The following is a 17,118-nucleotide window of genomic DNA, read 5'->3' as shown; positions in this document are numbered from 1 at the left end:
CAATTTTATTTTGAGAGATTCAAATTTTATTAATACAAATAACGGGTACACCATATGTGGTTCGTATCCTCGCTATTCCGAATTTCGAACCTTGGCTAGTGTGTACATAGTAAGCAAAGGTAATAATACCAAAAAATACTGGTTCACTTTTGCCACTGGACAAGTTTTTTTTCTTTTGAAATACTAAATAATATATATAATAAAAAAAGCGGAGCGCGAATTATTTGCGTGTGTTGCTTTTTGCTGTCAAAAAAAGGTTTGTGAATGTCAAATGACCAAAAATTTTACCCTTTGATGCAACGCGTTGAAGCAGTCGAGTTTCCCAACGATAATTGGCCAGAAAAACGAAACGTGGACGCGCGGAACGCTTGGTGTTTCATATTCCTCGCTCGGTTTGGAAATTTAACAAGTGGTTTTGCCCCCAGCGAGGTTGCAGCTGCACAAAATCGGCGTCAGCGGGCGGATCAACCTTGAATTTCTTTCATTTTAAATGGTAAGTGGGGTTTAATACACAATTATGCAGGCAAATTGTTCGGGAGAGGGGGCAAAGGGGATGGAAACTGCTTAGCAATATTATGTTCTTGCACGTTTCAGGGCTGCCACCCTGCACACAGTTGGTATTTTATGCGGTTAGAATACCGCAGCAAACAGTTGCTGCAAATTAAATGAATTAAAATACAATTTAATTATATCTGACCGAAAAAAAGACAATTCCGATTTGCAATTCATTTCGGCACCACTTTAATTCATTGCTGCTTGAAAAGAGTGAAAAATCCCATGTTCTGTTCAAATTTGTGGTATTTTCAATCGCTTGCAACCCTGCCTTGTGATCTATCGAAACGGCGAAAGTTTTCTATGACGATGAGAAGTCGAATTTTTGGATTTTTCGCGTGACAAGTTGGTGGTGAAAAAAAGCAGGCAGAACCTTAAAAATTAATTCAGCAACTTGGCAAGCGATTGGCAACTGGAAAAGCGCAGCGCTGGCGGGTGCGGGCGGTTAAAGTAGGGCGTGAAAAGTCGACAAAAAAAATCAATTGCCTCTTGGTCGTTTTCAATTTCCCAATTCATATTCTCTGCGTGTGCAAAAAAAAAGCGAACAAAAAAGGAAAAGCGAGAAGAAAAAAAAATAGACTGCAAAGGAAAGAGGAAAAAGAAACGGCGAACGGAAAGACGGAGCAAAAAGGAAAAGGCGAAGGCAGCAACGTAGAAGTTGAAGAAAATGTGCAGGAAAAGGGGCGGAGGAGCCAGGAGCCGTGTTTTCGAGTCGACAGCAGTATAAATAAGTAACCATCCATCGATAACAGAGCGCGATTCGAGTCGCGGAAATAGGCGAAAATACAAAATATCGCAGTGAAAATCAAATTTTCCAAATAGAAAGAAGAGCCTCCTCTCTCTTGGCCTATCCTTTGCTTTTGCTCTCTCTCCCACTCCCGCGACTGGGTGGCAACGCGCGTGTGTGTGTGTCTGTGTGTGTGTGTGTGAGTGTGCCGCGTGCGTGAGTGTGTGTGTAGCTCGAAAGAGCAAAAAAAAAAATAGATTTAAAAAAAAAAAGAAAATAAGAGAAAAAGTAGAAGCAAAATAACCGACTGTGTCTTTGTGTGGAATTTCTTGATAATTGCAACATAAGTTACCATGGAATACTACCTAGGTTGGTAAAAAAAATAGTTAACTAACTAGGCATACATATGTATGTATGTGTGTGCCACCACCCCCTTATGTACCATAAGCATATGTGTGTGCTTTGCGTTTCATTTGTTTATTTTTTTGGTTTATTATTATTTATTCACTTGAAATGGGGAGAGTTTGCCTTTTCCCAGCGTCTAGCTTCCTCCGATTACGAAAGTTTCCCGTTACGTCTACAATAACACAAAAATTGACCTTGTTTGTACACACACACACATACCTCATACACCCACACAAACGCTCGCAACCCACACACACCACCCACCCTCGCATACTATGAAAACCACTTCCTTTAATCGCAACCACTTGCAGGAGGATATGTGTACATGAACGGAGATGCAGTCAAGATCCAGCCGCCCGTCTACACGAACGTTCCTGTCGAGACGGCAATGCTAGCCACCAATCTGTTTGGCGCCACCACCCAAATCGCAGCCTCACCCGCAGCAGCCGCAGCCGCTGCCCACATACCGTTGATCACAGCCGCCGCTGCCGCCGCCGCAGCCGCAGGTGGAGCACCAGTACCGCCAGTAGTAGCTCCCACTCCAGTTGCCGTAGCTCCAGTGGCCGCAACTGGATCAGCAGTCGGATCAGTAGCGCCCGCCGGCCAAATCCTGGCCCACACGCACGTAGCCCACCAACAACAACAACAACAGCAGCAGCAACAACAACAACAACAGACGCTCCAACAGCATCTTCACCAGCAGCAGCAACAACAACAATCGCCGCATCCCGCCCAGCATCTGACATACGGCCATCAGCCGGCGCCTCCACAGGCCACGCCGGCTGTGGGAACTGTAGCTGTAGGCGGAGTAGCAACAGGAGGAGCGGTGGGAAGCCAGGAGTCCCAGTCCCAGGACACCAACGAATACGCCATCATGAATGGCACACTCGCCCAGACCCAGGACGGCACTGTGGTCTGCTACACCACAGATGCCCTCAACAATACGAATTTAGTTGCTCTCGATCCGCAGCAGCCCCATCAGATTGTAGTGCCGGTCCAGGTTCCTGTCCAACTCCCAGTCCAGCCCGTTCAGCTGCCCGCGAATGGCCCAGCCGATCAGCAGCAGGGTGTGCACAATGCAGCCCAGGGCGGGGAGGAGTCCAACATACCGCTGGACAAGCTCAAGCAGATGCTGGCCACCCAGCTTGAGTACTATTTCTCCAGGTGGGTTGTGTGAAGTCTCTTCCTAACTTACTTTCTAACTTACTTTTATACTTACTAATAGAGAGAACCTGGCCAACGATACTTACCTGCTATCCCAAATGGACAGCGACCAGTATGTGCCCATTTGGACCGTGGCCAGATTCAATCTGGTGCGGAAACTAACCAATGACATCAAGCTCATCACCGAGGTGCTGCGTGAATCGCCCAATGTCCAGGTGGACGACAAAGGTATGCGCGTGCGTCCCAATCGCAAACGTTGCATCATCATTCTGCGCGAGATATCGAACAACACGCCTCTGGATGACGTCAAGGTGGGTGACTCCTCAGTGGGAGACTTACCCATGCCATTTAGAAATACTAATTGGATTTTGCTTTGCTTATCAGGCTCTGTTCAGCAACGAGAGCTGCCCCCGGCCGATCTCCTGCGAATTCGCCGCCAACAACTCGTGGTACATCACCTTCGAGTCGGACGACGATGCGCAGAAGGCGTTCAAGTACCTGCGCGAGGAGGTCAAGGAGTTCCAGGGCAAGCCGATCATGGCCCGCATCAAGCCCAAGTCGTTTATCAATCGCATCCAAGCTGTACCAAATATGAAGAACGGCTACGGTCTAACGTCGCCGCCGACTGCCAATGTCTTTGATCCATCCGGAGCCGGTGCGGCCACAGTGAGCTATGCGGGTGCCCAGCAGCCCCGCTACCTGTACACCAATGGAGCGGCCCTCGCGGCTCCGGCCTCAGTTCCGTACAGCAATCCTGTACTGATTGTGAGTATTACTTTTCAACATTCATTTGGATTCCCGATAAATTCAGTTCAGACAATAATCTATAAATTTATATTAAGTCCAATGACTTAGTTATTAAGGTCTTCAATTAAATAATATATTGTTTGCTAGTCTCAATTTAGTAAAATTGTTGGAGAATTTAAACATAATTTTTTGATCTTTAATAAGAATATGTAAACTTAAAAATTTTTGAATTTTGGAAGAAGTTCTACGGATATGGCTTTATTGTGTTCTGACTTAATGAATGTATATTGATTTCCAAAGACTTAAATATACACCAAATCATAGTTGCCAACCATTTGTAAATATTGAATTAATATTCTAATCTTCTTACAGCCGATTCCGCAAAATCAATTCTATCCCGGCTTGGTGGCTGGACCCTGGCCGCCTGGTACTGTGGCCGCGACTACCGCCCATGGCCAAAACTTCTACGAAATCGGTGGCAACATCTTTGCCGCCAATCCCTTGGCTCCGCAGGCTGTGGCCGCCAGTTTCGCTCAAGCTCCGCCACCCACCGCACAAACGATGGTCACATCCAAGCCGCAGGGCGGTGGGCGTTACAACAACAATCACCGCGGCAATCCAAACAATGTGGGTGGTGCGAATTCGGGACCACGTGGCGAGTCAAGGGGCAAACCCCCGCGCAACACACAAACAGCTTCGCACATCCAAGGCGGCAGCATTGTGCCCATCCAGATAACTGGCGCTATTCCCGGTGGAATGGTGAGCGTGGTCCCGGCCAACATTGTGCAGGATTCACTGCAGCAAGCTCCGTTGCAGCAGCAACAGCCGCAGCAAGTGATCCAGCAGATCCAGCAGCAGCCAACGAGCTCGTCTCAACAGCAGGCCACGGTGCAGGTGAACAGCTCGACTCGTCACTATCCCATCAAGAGCAACTGGAAGGGTAAGTTTTGAAGTGCCTTTGCTAAGTGAGACAAAATAAAAATAAGAACAAGAATAATCATAAATGATTCTGAAAGATTGCTAGTTCAAAACCGAAAACTTTCCATCACAATAGAGTTTTGACAAAATCGTGTTTAAGACTTAAAATATTTGACTAAGTACTTTTTTGATTCCTTCTTTTCATGTTTAAAATGTCTATTTAAATCTTTCACCGTCTTCGTTCCTTACAATACCAACATTTTTGAAAAAAAAGTCCACATGAGAGTGTATAAAGTGTAACAATGGTCCAGTTTATTTTTTTTAAGCTAAAAAACAGATTTTGAGCTTGTCTTTGACAAATCAACGAGAGAACCAGTAAGCGCAGTATTGGCTTCTTGACTATATGCCAGTACTTTAATGAGCTTTATGATTTAGGATATGTTATACAATGCTAAGATTTTAAAACAATTTTTTTAACTACAGGCGGCATGCAAAAGAGTCTGGACAAGAGCTACGGCGGTGGAGTGACTCACCACCACTACACCACTCAGGTGCAGGCCCTGCCCGCCCACAGCCACCACCTGCAGGCGCAACAGCAGCAGCAACAGCAACAGGGACAATCCCAGCAGCAGCACTATCAATTGGCTTCCTCCGGCGCTGGCAGCGCTCCGCAAGTTACCTACGTGACCGCTGCTCCGGCCCAGGCACAGCCTGGTCAGCACCAGCACCACCTGGTGGTGCAACAGACGCAGCCACAACAGCAGCAGCAGCAACAGGTTGTGGCCATCCAGCAGCAGCAGCAGCAGGTTCAGGTGCAACAGGAGCTGCAGGAGGCGGGGGAAGGCGTGGAGCATGGTTCGCACGCCATGCAACAGGTCAATCGCAGCAGCAACATGTCGGCCAGCTCCTCCTCATCGCTGGCCACTTCGATCAGCAAGGAGCCACTCCAGTGGCAGAATCGCACCCGTCGTCGTCGTCGTGATGAGGAGGGCGGACTCAACTACTCCCCTGGCGGGCGAGTTGGGGTAAGTAATCTGCACATAGCAAGCTTAACGAGAAAGGAGGCTACCCTATATACCCCTACAAAAACAAAGATATAGGCATTTGCCGACCACTGATATATTATACAATAAAACCATGTCCATTATCCGCTGAACTTTTCAATCGTTTTCCGATTTTTGTAAAATTAAAACCCTAATTTGAAATAGGAAAGTTTTACTCGAAGATTATTCCTAAAAATTTAAAAACCAAAGTTATAATTTGTTTTCATTTACTTTTTAACCAGTGCAGTATTTGGGCTAGGGTTTCAATCAACCATTTATTTAAATTAAGATTATATTATTTATAGCTAACAATCTTCATGTATTGTTTGCATTACAGATCTACGGCAGCTCACCCTCGAACCCGCATCAACAGCAGCACTTGCTGTCATCGTCCTCCGGCAGTAATATACAGTCAGGGGGCGGAGCCGACGGCGCCTCCCATCGTGGCGAGCGTCAGAGTCACTACAACACCATCCACGATGTCCCACCGCCCCAGCACCGTGGCAACTACAAGGGCAACAACTACAATCCGCACTACCACGCCCAGCAGCACTCGTCGATGGCGAGTGGCTCGCACCACCATCACCACCACAATGCCCTGTCCTCCCAGCAGCAGCAGTCGCACCACTTGTCCTCCGGCACCGGACAGCAGGGCTCGTCGTCGGGTCACCACTATCATCACCACCATCACCACAATTCGATTGGCAGCAATGTGGGCAACAGTGGCGGTCTGGGCGTTAGCAGTGGTGGATCTGGTGGCGGTGGATCCGGCGGAGGATCGGGCAGCAATAGCTTGTCGGGCGGAAGTAACGAGCGCGGTATTCATCACAGCTCCTTGGGCTATCAGGGCCACCAGCACCAGCAGCAGCAGCAGCAGCAACAGCAGCAGCAGCAACAACAGCCGGCGACGCCAGTTCAGCCGCCGCAATTCGACCTTGAGGCAGCCGCCTTCCCACCACTGCCAGCCACCTCGGCCAATGCACCTCAGGCAGCCACTGGCGGAGCTTCCTCCCTGCTTAACTCCTCCACGTCGTCCGCCTCCTCGACGGGTTTGGGCCAAAAACAGGCACTGCATCAACAGCAGCAGCAGCAGCAGCCACAGCATCAGCACCAACTACTGAGTAGCAGTGTGGAGAGTGAGGAGCAGCGTCCAAGCAATCTTCAGGGATTGGAGAGCAGTAATTCCCACCTGGCCAGCACTTCCTCTGCCAACAATTGGGCCGAAAGCCGACTGTCGGATGTGGTGCGCACTGGAGGAGGAGGTGGTGGAGCAACAGGAGGCGGTGGCAAGGGAAAGACGCGCAAGGATAACAGGCACCAACAACAGCCTCATTTGGCGGCCAACAACTATCAGCCTCAACAGCCTCAACAGCAGCAGCAGCAGCAGCAGCGCAATCCACCTGTTAGCCCCACGCCCCACGCTTTGGGCGCTGATTATGCGCTCCAGCTGCAAGAGGGCAACAATACTAAGAACAACGTTACTAAGCAGAGCTCCAGTAACAACAATTCGATCCATGTGATAAAGTGTCTAACACCAAATATCAATGCCAGCAGCGGCAAGGAGGAGGTGGCCGGAACCCAGCATCAGCAGCAGCAGCTGGACAAATCAAACAAGACTGAGGATGAAGTGCATCCAAAGCAGCCAACGCATCGACTGGTTGAAGGCTATATTCAGCAGCAGCAGCATCAGCAGCAGTTGCCACCGCTGGCTGGCCACAACGAGTACTCCGCCGCGGGCGCTGGCGCCTGTAACGTGGTGGAGGTCAATCTACTGACCACCAGTCTGGCCGAGTGCAGCCTCGGGCAGCACAAGAAGCCGCCCTCGGTGGCCGCCCTGCATGCCAAGAAGGAGGCCAATCTGCTGGAGAAGGGTGCCAGCAAGCACAAGAGCGTGGCCACGTCCACATCGACGGAGAATTTATCGGCTGCGGCTGCGGCCACGGCCAGCAAGCTCAGCTATGCCCAGGTGGCCCAGCACCACAAGGCAGCCGCCGCCACTGCGGCGGACAGCAAGGAAGCCGGCTCCGGCGGCTCCACTGGCACCCTCTCGCCCACCGGCAGCCACAAGATGGACCTAGTCTTCGGCGATCCCGCCGCCGTGGTGGCAGTCGTCGTGGAGAAGAGCGGCCTGGCCACAGCCACAGCCACAGCCACACTTTCGATCGAGAAGCGGGCCGCCGGCGGCGCCTCGCCAGCCGCGATTTCCGTTTCCGGCAAGGCAAGTGGTCCCCTAACAACCGCCAATGCCACACAAGGCAGCGTTGCTGTCGTCGTGGTCTCTGCCAAAGAGAAAGGTAAGATGAAGAGCTGCCAAGAAAATTAGTAGTGTGAATGCTGTTTTCGAAAATGCAAGAAGTTAGTCATAATTAAATACTCCTTAATCGTAGGGTAATAGGGTATTTAACACATTCCGCCCATATAAAGGATACATTTTTTTGATATATAAATTAATCAACAATAACAGTCGATCCGGCCATATCTGTCTGTGACGTCAATACAAACAGTACTTTTAACATTTTAAACAACAGATGACGCTTTCGATTTTAAGGCTTAGAATTGCTGGCGCCATCTGCCGGAGGAATATTTATATTTATTTTGAATTTTGTTAACAGAGTTTAGGGTATCTAATGTTTATGCTTTACTATTTTTTTTTTTACATCAGTAGTTAATAGTTACTTAATTGCATTTTGCGATTTATCATTATAATTATTTTTTTTCAAAGTTCAATTTAAGCTATTCAATAATTTTAATTTAAAATAAAGAATTTGCCTAACAAAACAATATAAGTAGAGACCAAGTTTATTTCTTCAAAATTAAAATAGTTATTAAGTTGCATTTTCCGATGCCTCACTATTAGTTCTTTGGTTCTAATCTGCTTATAACAACTCAATTTAAACAGCATTTTAATTTTCTCCCTACAGATAATCGTCCCAATGCCTCCGTTCGCCAACTGAGCAAGGAGAAACAGCAACAACAGCAACACCAGCAGCAACATTACGGCTCTGCAACAGAGCACAATACCAATGCCAATGTGGGCTCGGGAACTGGCGGCAACCGCAAGTCCAGAGCCAACAACTCTTAAGGGAGGACGAAGTGGAGGAGTGGATAATCTCGTTGCCAAAGCAAGGCAACTGTGAGATACCTTTGCAGGATGCCCTCTAAAGGATGCATTCGCCTGTACATATATGAAATTCCATGTGTAAATATGAGCAGACCTTTTTTGTTATACCTATAAGTGCTATAGATAGTTACGAGCAAACTAAGGAGGCATATGAAAGGTGAGTCTTCGTGCTTCAGTCTGTCTCTGTGGTCTTAATCTAAAATTTAAGCATATTTCAGTAGTGGCCGCTGCTCGAGGGACGCGGAAACGAGAGCAGCAAAAGCAGACGCAAAAGAAAAGAAGCGAGCAGCGGACGACGCTTGGACCAGTTATCATATTAGTAGGCAAATACGAAAAATGAATGGTGCATAACCCTTTCTCCAGCTATATTTAATCAGTTATCAGTTAATGTTAATCTACCTAAGCTAATGTTACCTAGACTCGATGGGTAATCACTTAGTTTAGCGCCGGAGATCCAGAGAGCAAGAGGAGGAGGAGGCGACAGCCAGAGGAGAAGAGACAAGAGATGAATATGCCTAAGCTATAATTACGATTACCAATAACGATAAACGATGCCGAGTGAATAAGTCTAAAAGGTTTGATGAGCGTAGTTAGCCAACTTGCATCGAACGACAAAGCAAAACTATAAATCAAGCTAAGCCAAGCAAAGGACGAAGAATAGGAGAAGAGGAAATATTAGGTTTTATTGATAAATTACCGATGAACTCATCATGAATCACACCGTTGATTTAACGTTTTATTAACTACGTTTAATATTTCATCATTTTCATTTTTGCTTTCGCATCAAAAAACATAATGTTTATAGCCAAAACAGAAGTACACAGATACGAGTACGTAGCGAAAAAAGCTATGTCTCCGCTAGTCCCACAGGTTAGGGTTACTTCTATTATTTAGAAATATTATATATAATATATATACGATCGTTTTGAATCATTGTAACATTTTAACGGATGATCTTGTTTGAGCAAGTCGTTTTTTGTTTTAAATAACTTGATTATGGGGATTCTCGTACTTAGTTCATGACTTAAGGGATCCGATAACACAGACACACCTGAATACGCCTAGACAAACTTATCAACCCCTTTTTCCTTTTCCCCCAGACCCTGAACCCCTATTTTTATACTTAATCGTATGATCGCGTGGGTAGGACTTACATTTTAAAATTGCATTTGTTTCCACATAAAAGCAATTTTCTCAGTTTGATGGTTTCACACGTCTATTTCAACAAACAAAGAACGAAAACGAAATGAATTAAGAAGTTAGTGCATTGCTAAATACACTAAACTAAATAACACTAAACTTAATCCTTACAAAGCGTAGGTGGACACACAGCTCAGCTCAGCTCATAAGACAAACACACTATCTAATGTTATAATTACGACTTAGGACTCTATACAAAAAGGTGCCATAAACTAAAAACCATACACACACAGACACACACGAAATTCTATGAGGTTTAGGACAACACACACTCAAAATAGGCATTTAAAACGAATTCTTTTCATTAAGGTTTTTTTTCTGTCTCTCAATTTGCAAAGATGCTGCTTTATCCTCGCCCCCAACCCCAAATTATTGATGCTCATCTTAGATTAGGATTGCTTATAACATTTTAATTATTATTTTGCCTTTTAATTATTCACGATTTCACGCACAAATTGATTTATGGAGTCTTAATTTATTTTGAAGTGTAAGAAGCATGTAAATTAATCCTTGAAGCATAAAAACAATTGGCAAGGGAGAAGAGAAAATAATCAGTAGTTTTAAGAGCGTAAACACGATATCTACAAACTATTCTAGGCAATAAGAATTAAGTTTAGTATGCATATATATGGATATTCACACTTAACTTAACATTATTTCTTCTGTTAATTATTTTCCTTATTTGAGAACAAAACGGCTCCGCCCTTTACCACTTCCACTTCCATTTCCACAAACCAAAACCAAAACGAAAATATCATGTTCATTTTTTCATTCACACACAACTTTACCAATGAAACGAAGAAAAAACCGCGTATTATTTTTGTTCTCTTGAATTAATTGCTTATGAACCCACTGTGAACAAACCGATCAATGTTTTTCCAAAAGAAACAAAACAGAGTACTAAATCTTTCATCCAAAATCAAAAAAAAAAAAATGAAAAACGAAGGAGAATAAGAAAAATGAACTCTAAACGCAAGACTTCCAACCAAAATGAAATTGAAAATATAAGAAAAAGGAAACTAAACTGAAAATCAATATATATAAACACATATATTTTGTTTCTATGAAAACAATCGAATATGCTAAGTGCCTATACTAACTAATATGTAACATACGAGAGCAGGATACAGACCGACCACTGAGCCAAGAACCAAAGTGACCCCATTCGCACATCAAATGGCATCTAATCACACACCCCACCACACTACTCACACTCACACACACAACTGCCTCTAGGACATAAACAGCTTTCAATCAATCAATCAATCAATCAACCAATTGATCCTTCACTCATTAAAGTCTTGGCAAAAGCCAGGATTCCGATAGTTCGCTAGGGATGAAGGCCACATACAGATAGTATACCTTGCTCAGTGGTTCGTCGCGTACCCCCGCCACACAAAATGTATCTTTAAATAATTCATAGTTTATAGTTTGTATCTACCCCCTCCAAATTGAAGAAAAAGACCCAAACTATATAATATCCAACTAACCCCAACACTCAGACACATATTTCTTTGGAAAGTTCTCAAATGATTTTGTTGTGCTCATCACTCACTGTCGGCTGCCAACACAAACGAATACAAAATAACACACCATACACACACACACTCACACACACTGTACAGTTGAACCTCAATAGGGCGGACTGCGACTGGGACTGCGGACTGTGCTTTAGGTGAATGAATGATGGATGAGAGACAGGGGTTTAGTGGCCAAAGTGGAGCTAATGGACTCCATGGGCGGCGGCTCCGAAATTCCGAAAATGAGATGTGATATTATGCAATTGACAACAAATCATCAATTGTGTGCGACAAAAAACAAAAACAAATAAACGGAATGATGGGGTTTGGCCAAAGCCCATCGAGGTTCCTCAGCCCACTTGACCATGAGACAGTCGACAACTGGACACTTGGACACTTGACCAAACACGCTGTCCATCCCGACGCTCCGAGATCGAGAGACAGAGAGATAGAAGAGAGTATAGGGTATAGGGAAAGTAAAAAAAAGGAACATTGTTGATGTTGAATAATTTTAAGGAATACAATAAATTAAATTAAATTGTTAAATTGTAAACCTCAGTTCTTAAGTTATTTATTTTTGTATACTTAAGCAGCGCATATGACACCTTGTTATATTTACAAAATAATACTATATTGCAAGTTCAGCAGACATGCCACGCCCATAGAGCTATGTATTCCCCCTCATTGTCATATCTCCTGTAACACCAACCACCCACCCGCCCCCAAAAAAAAACACTCAAAAACACACACACAGCTTAGAGATATCGTTTAGTTTTTGTTTAATACACCATCCAAATATTTTGTATTATTTAACTTTATTTGGAATGCCCCTCACCAGAAATCACTCTGTACATATATTTAGCTATACATTGTTGAGGGCGTTCCCCTCCTGATTTCACCCGATCATTCTCTTTGGCACTGCCAATTCCCTTATATTTTTGTTTGCGTTCGATATAATTCCTAAAACTTTCCTTTTTGACGGTCGGAGATCTTTTGAGTTGTTTCTTTTATTTGCCTTGGGTTGAATTTACTCCCTTATTTCTACTACCATAAACAGCAAACAACGCTAAACAAAAATTGCTTACGCACATTGTTATCACTAGAAAAACAAGAACAACACAACAACAAGAACAAGAAAAACAAAAACCTGTCTGTTAAAAAACAAAAATGAAAATATGTAATATGAATAACGAGAAGTACATGCATACATTATAAATATATATATATAATCAATTTGTAATTGTACCGAAATTGATAACTGTAAAGTAACAAGAAGTTTATAAAATTGCATATGATTTAAACTATAAACTAACTATAAAGAAATACAATATCCCTCTATGCAGCAAGCGAAAGCGAAAAAAAAAACAACAGCAGTTATACATAATTGAATGTGTAATATGATGGCATACATATAAATAAAAATATTATAATAAAACAAAACGAAAAAAAAAAATACAAACACTGAGAAACAACCAAAAAACTTGAAAAGCGTAATTCATTTTGTCTTTATAATAGGATAGTTAAGCCTGAACAATTTGTACGTAAGAGCCAGAGATGGTGATGATGTTGAGATGAGAAGGCGGAAACCTGTACTCGTAACGACTCAATAGCGAAAAGTTTAAATAAAATTTATACTTGTGAGTTGAAAACAAAACAACACAAATACGGGGCGGAACTTTTCACTCGGAACACTCCACACTGGTAAATTCTATATTCTATAACAAGAGAAGCACAGAACAACAAGCGGGGTGTATGTAGATTAAATGTAGACAGAAAAGTAAATAAAATTTGGTCAGCCTTTGTCTTCGACTTGGCGACGCTTAAAATGGGTATGTCAACGACACGCTGAATGTTGGCGACGCTTAAATTGGTTAATTCAACGACACGCTGAACCCAAGTCAAATAAATTTCCATGGCTTCTCAAACCGTCCGCTTCCCGAAAGTTTGCAACTCTAAGAAACGAAAGCAGCCCAAAAGTAGTCAACAATTTTATGCTTTAAGCCGAGCTTAAAAGGGGAAAATAAATTCGGCCTAAAAGTATGCAACGCAAAATAGCAGTTGTCTTCAACAAAGCAGACAGCCGCTTTCAAAGCGCAGCTTAATTTATTACTAGTTTGCACAATACAACTTTTTTTTTATTTTTAAGTTAGTTGTCCAATTCCCCAATGAAATCGTATCAGGGATCCGTCGTTGTTATACAAAGCAAGCCCAATTTTCCAACATTTGGGTTTTGTTATCAGGTATTTTGGGGTTTTGGCCTACTCATCAGTTAACAAAAAACATCGCAACTTTCTTGGGCACTACAAAACATTTTCTTTATTTTTAATTTTGAAACTCTTCACTCATCTCTTAAAGATCAATTCCAAACAACTTTGAGAAGTATATTTGGGTACATAAATACTAAACGAGTAATACAATTTTTTTTATCCATTTTGCTTGGGCATCACAAAACATAGTTAAATCATACAATATATATAGTTAGACAAGGCATATATGTATATACACGCATCGTGGGGGTTACAATTAAAACAAATTATATAATTAATTATTAATCGGAGCAAACATTTTGGTAAGGACTGTGTGGTGTATTGAGTTGTGTTGTGTTGTTTATATAAAACTTAACCAAGAACACTTGCGTTGTTAAGTATAAAGAGTTTGACCTAAGCGGTATTGTGGAGTAACCCTAATTATTAATCGTAAGGCGCACTACTAGTAGATATAGTTCAGCTGCATTTCGGCCGCTGCCAGCAGCGCATCCTGTGACTCCTTCTCCAGCTTCATCTCGTCGTTGTCCGTGGGTGGTTGTGTGGGCGTGGCTTGTCCCGGATTGGGATTGCTGTTGGATTGCTTCTGCTGGCAGGGTTTGGATTGCATTTCCGTCTCCGTATCGGTTTCGGTTTCTGTTTCCGCCTCGGCGGCAGCATGTGATTCTTCATCCTTGGCATTGGCCACCTGATCACTGGTCACCTGGTTGCTATTCCGGCACCGGGCTATCAGATCGCTGTAGGGACGGTCGTGGAGCAGGCAGACCAGCACCACGGTCATATTGTCGCCGCCGAGGCCGCCCATTTGGCAGTCGGGCGCCAGGCAGTGGTTCATCAGCTCCTCGCAGATCTCCTCCGGATGCATGCCCATGCCGATGCGCGTGCGACAGAACTCGAGCACTTCCGCATTGCTCATCACATCCCAAATGCCATCGCAGGCCAGCACGATGAATTCCCAGTCCTCCATGATTTTGCGCGTCTCCACGTCCGGGTAGGCTGTATATGCATACGCATTACAAAAAAACAAGGTGATAATGGATAATGCGAACCAACAATGCCTGCGATGGTGTTTTGTTCTCACCTGTGACGATCTGATCTTCCGGCTTTTTGTTCGCCCGCTTGAAGACAAAGTCGCCGAGTGCCCGGGAGAGGGCCAGATTCCCGTTGACCCGATTGAACTCCACCCAGCCGCCGCCCTCGATGATCCGCTTGGACTCCGCCTCATTGTTGGGCTTGTGGTCCAGCGACAGGATCTCCAGTTGGCCATTCACGCAGGCAATGGCCCGCGAGTCTCCGGCATTCGCGCAATACAGCTTGTTGTCTTTGACCAAAACCACCACGGCCGTGGAGCCGGCCATCTGGTCGCCCCATGACTCCTTGTTTAACATCTCGTAGTCTATGTCAAGAAAGCCCTGCAATTGAATCAGATTTATGAGTAATGTGTAGTACAGTGATGAGAGAGAGAGAGTTCTCGCTCAACTTAAAATGTACCTAGAACTGGAGTACCTGAACCTTAGTAACAAAAAAAAAAACCCGTCAGTTTTAACACAAAAAAACCTTCTATTATAGTCAAAATGAACATCTTAATAAATTAATCTTTTTTGATTATTAATATATTTAATTTTGAATTTTCTTTTACTTGGTTTTTATTGGTAAAACACCATACTTTTAAATGGAAATTTTTCTTTTTACCTTAAATTTGATATCTTAAAGAGCTATATGGCATTTAATAAACTTAACAAAGATAAAGGTTTCTTAAAATAAGTACCTTTGTGTACTAGTAAGATTCTTTATCCTATCAGCTATCTTAAGATAGTTGTCAAATCTTTTTGTATGTGTCACAAAAAGTATGAAAAATGATTAACTAGGTGCTGATATAGGTTCGTAACTAGTAGAACCTTCCATCAATGATATAGCTTAAGTAAACGAAATAAATCTCATCACAGATAATTGATATGTGTTACAACATATCGGTTTTTAAAATATTCTTAGTACATTCCAGTAAGGCAAAGCCACTGATACTCAATATTAAAAAGAGCTAATATTTTTAGGTACATCTGATTAGATTTCGATATTTCTATGTCTTCATCATAATAACAACAATAATATATATATGCAATATTCCTTTTGATATCCATTATCTGCAACTCGTGATATATAAAGCCATATATGGTAGGTACACTTTGCTAGATGGTTGCCATCTCTGATCTTCAGATGTAGCCCTACCCCGTCCGTGACTCACCTGCTGCAGTGCCTCCTCGATATTGACGCCGTACTCCGGTCTCTTGAGCACAAACTTGTGCAGATGCTTGCCGGCATACTGGGCCACCGTGGCGCCTCCATGGCCATCGTATACGGCGAAGAAGGCCGCTCCGGGATCGTCGGGCAGCGAGAGGATGTGGGTGTGCGAGTCCTCCATGTTGATGCGCCATCCCTGCATACAGCTGGAGCCCACGCGGAAGGCGGCATTCTGGCAGTAGGAGGACTCCTTGGCGGTCACCGGTTCCGATAGCGTTTGACCCATTATTTGTGTGTGGTGTGTGTAGAGTGGGTGCAGTTTTCGGGAGGATGAGGTTGTTGTGTTATCGATTTACGTCGCTTTTCTGCGGGGCGAGAAGACATACAAGCACACGGGTTAAGTTAAGTTCATTACGAAACTTTGACTACGGAATACAGAGACTATACTGACTACTGACTATTGTCAACTTCAGATACGGATACGCGTGGGCCCTGGAGATTAGCATATCAAAGAGGGGTCTCCGTCTCTCTTTATATACATATAGATATATATGTATATAAGCTTATAAGCAAACAGACGTGGAGATTTCAAGTTTTCAGGGCCGGATCGCGATCCGGAATCGGGGTTCACTAACCATGGGTTCAAAGGGCAGGTGATAAATGACAGTCGATAAGGCGAACGCCAATCATGCGCTCCGTAATAAGTTGACACAGTTTTTCACCAGACCTCAACTTACGCAAAAAAAAAACAAAAAAAAAACAGGCCAAAAAACGGAGAATGAGGCGAAGAGAAACGGAGAAGTAAAGAAGTGGAAAAAGAGAGAGAGAAGGAGGAGCACCGGAATAGCCGCTGCAGCAATCCACACGAGAAACCCACCTGGCGTGTTTTCTTGCTCGCCAAAATCAACCGACTCCGCATCAAACAAAAAAAACTGTCCCGTTAAAAAATTATTAAAAACTGCGCGTGTTTTTTTTATTTTGTATTTGGTTGTGCTCAGCAGTGTGAACGTGGATGTGTAGTTGATAAATTCCAACGGCTTTGTAAATGCTTAAGAGTTTTGAAAAAGCTGACCACACTCTTTTTGACTATGTCCAATACTGGCTGGGGGCGCTTTGCAGCCCTGGTTGGGTTTGTGTCTAGGCTACATTTAAACTTTTCAGTTTTGGCGGTTCGATTTGAATTGAGTTTTGAATTTGAGACATTTGAATTTTTATTCTT

General features: G+C 43.8%; 2 protein-coding genes across 6 annotated transcripts; one reads left to right on the top strand and one right to left on the bottom strand.

The window, feature by feature from the left end:
* Positions 1 to 206: 206 nt before the first annotated feature.
* On the top strand, positions 207 to 13,054 carry LOC108146045 (la-related protein Larp4B). 5 transcript variants are annotated; one of them, XM_017271845.2, is made up of 9 exons: positions 207 to 493; positions 1,996 to 2,848; positions 2,910 to 3,159; positions 3,233 to 3,613; positions 3,968 to 4,535; positions 4,997 to 5,538; positions 5,894 to 7,850; positions 8,478 to 8,834; positions 8,896 to 13,054. In XM_017271845.2, the coding sequence occupies exons 2-8, from the start codon at positions 2,010 to 2,012 to the stop codon at positions 8,636 to 8,638; spliced, it is 4,698 nt and encodes a 1,565-aa protein (XP_017127334.1). In that variant the 5' UTR covers positions 207 to 493; positions 1,996 to 2,009; the 3' UTR covers positions 8,639 to 8,834; positions 8,896 to 13,054. The 5 variants fall into 5 exon arrangements, with proteins under 5 accessions (XP_017127334.1, XP_017127335.1, XP_017127333.1 ...); XM_017271846.2 differs by lacking the exon at positions 207 to 493 and adding an exon at positions 827 to 1,283; XM_017271844.2 differs by lacking the exon at positions 207 to 493 and adding an exon at positions 827 to 1,648 and having other exon boundaries at positions 8,899 to 13,054.
* Positions 13,055 to 13,686: 632 nt separating this feature from the next.
* On the bottom strand, positions 13,687 to 16,921 carry LOC108146460 (probable protein phosphatase 2C T23F11.1). Its single transcript, XM_017272472.2, has 4 exons — positions 16,777 to 16,921; positions 15,904 to 16,264; positions 14,743 to 15,073; positions 13,687 to 14,657 (listed from the first exon to the last, which is right to left on the bottom strand). Exons 2-4 carry the CDS (start codon positions 16,183 to 16,185, stop codon positions 14,107 to 14,109), a joined length of 1,164 nt encoding a protein of 387 aa, XP_017127961.1. The 5' UTR covers positions 16,186 to 16,264; positions 16,777 to 16,921; the 3' UTR covers positions 13,687 to 14,106.
* Between the last annotated feature and the right edge of the window lie 197 nt (positions 16,922 to 17,118).

This window comes from Drosophila elegans, unplaced genomic scaffold, assembly GCF_018152505.1.
Source record: "Drosophila elegans isolate 14027-0461.03 unplaced genomic scaffold, ASM1815250v1 contig_208, whole genome shotgun sequence".
In the NCBI taxonomy this organism is placed as follows: Eukaryota; Metazoa; Arthropoda; class Insecta; order Diptera; family Drosophilidae; genus Drosophila; species Drosophila elegans.
This window is presented reverse-complemented; position numbering and strand designations above follow the sequence as displayed.

Coding starts and splice junctions, on each gene's coding strand:
- LOC108146045 (XM_017271844.2), top strand. Junction 3,160..3,232: donor CGCCTCTGGATGACGTCAAG/GTGGGTGACTCC, acceptor TTTGCTTATCAG/GCTCTGTTCAGCAACGAGAG. Junction 4,536..4,996: donor CATCAAGAGCAACTGGAAGG/GTAAGTTTTGAA, acceptor TTTTAACTACAG/GCGGCATGCAAAAGAGTCTG.
- LOC108146460 (XM_017272472.2), bottom strand. CDS start 16,185: ATGGGTCAAACGCTATCGGAACCGGTGACCGCCAAGGAGTCCTCCTAC. Junction 15,074..15,903: donor TCGAGGAGGCACTGCAGCAG/GTGAGTCACGGA, acceptor ATTCAATTGCAG/GGCTTTCTTGACATAGACTA. Junction 14,658..14,742: donor GGAAGATCAGATCGTCACAG/GTGAGAACAAAA, acceptor ATGCATATACAG/CCTACCCGGACGTGGAGACG.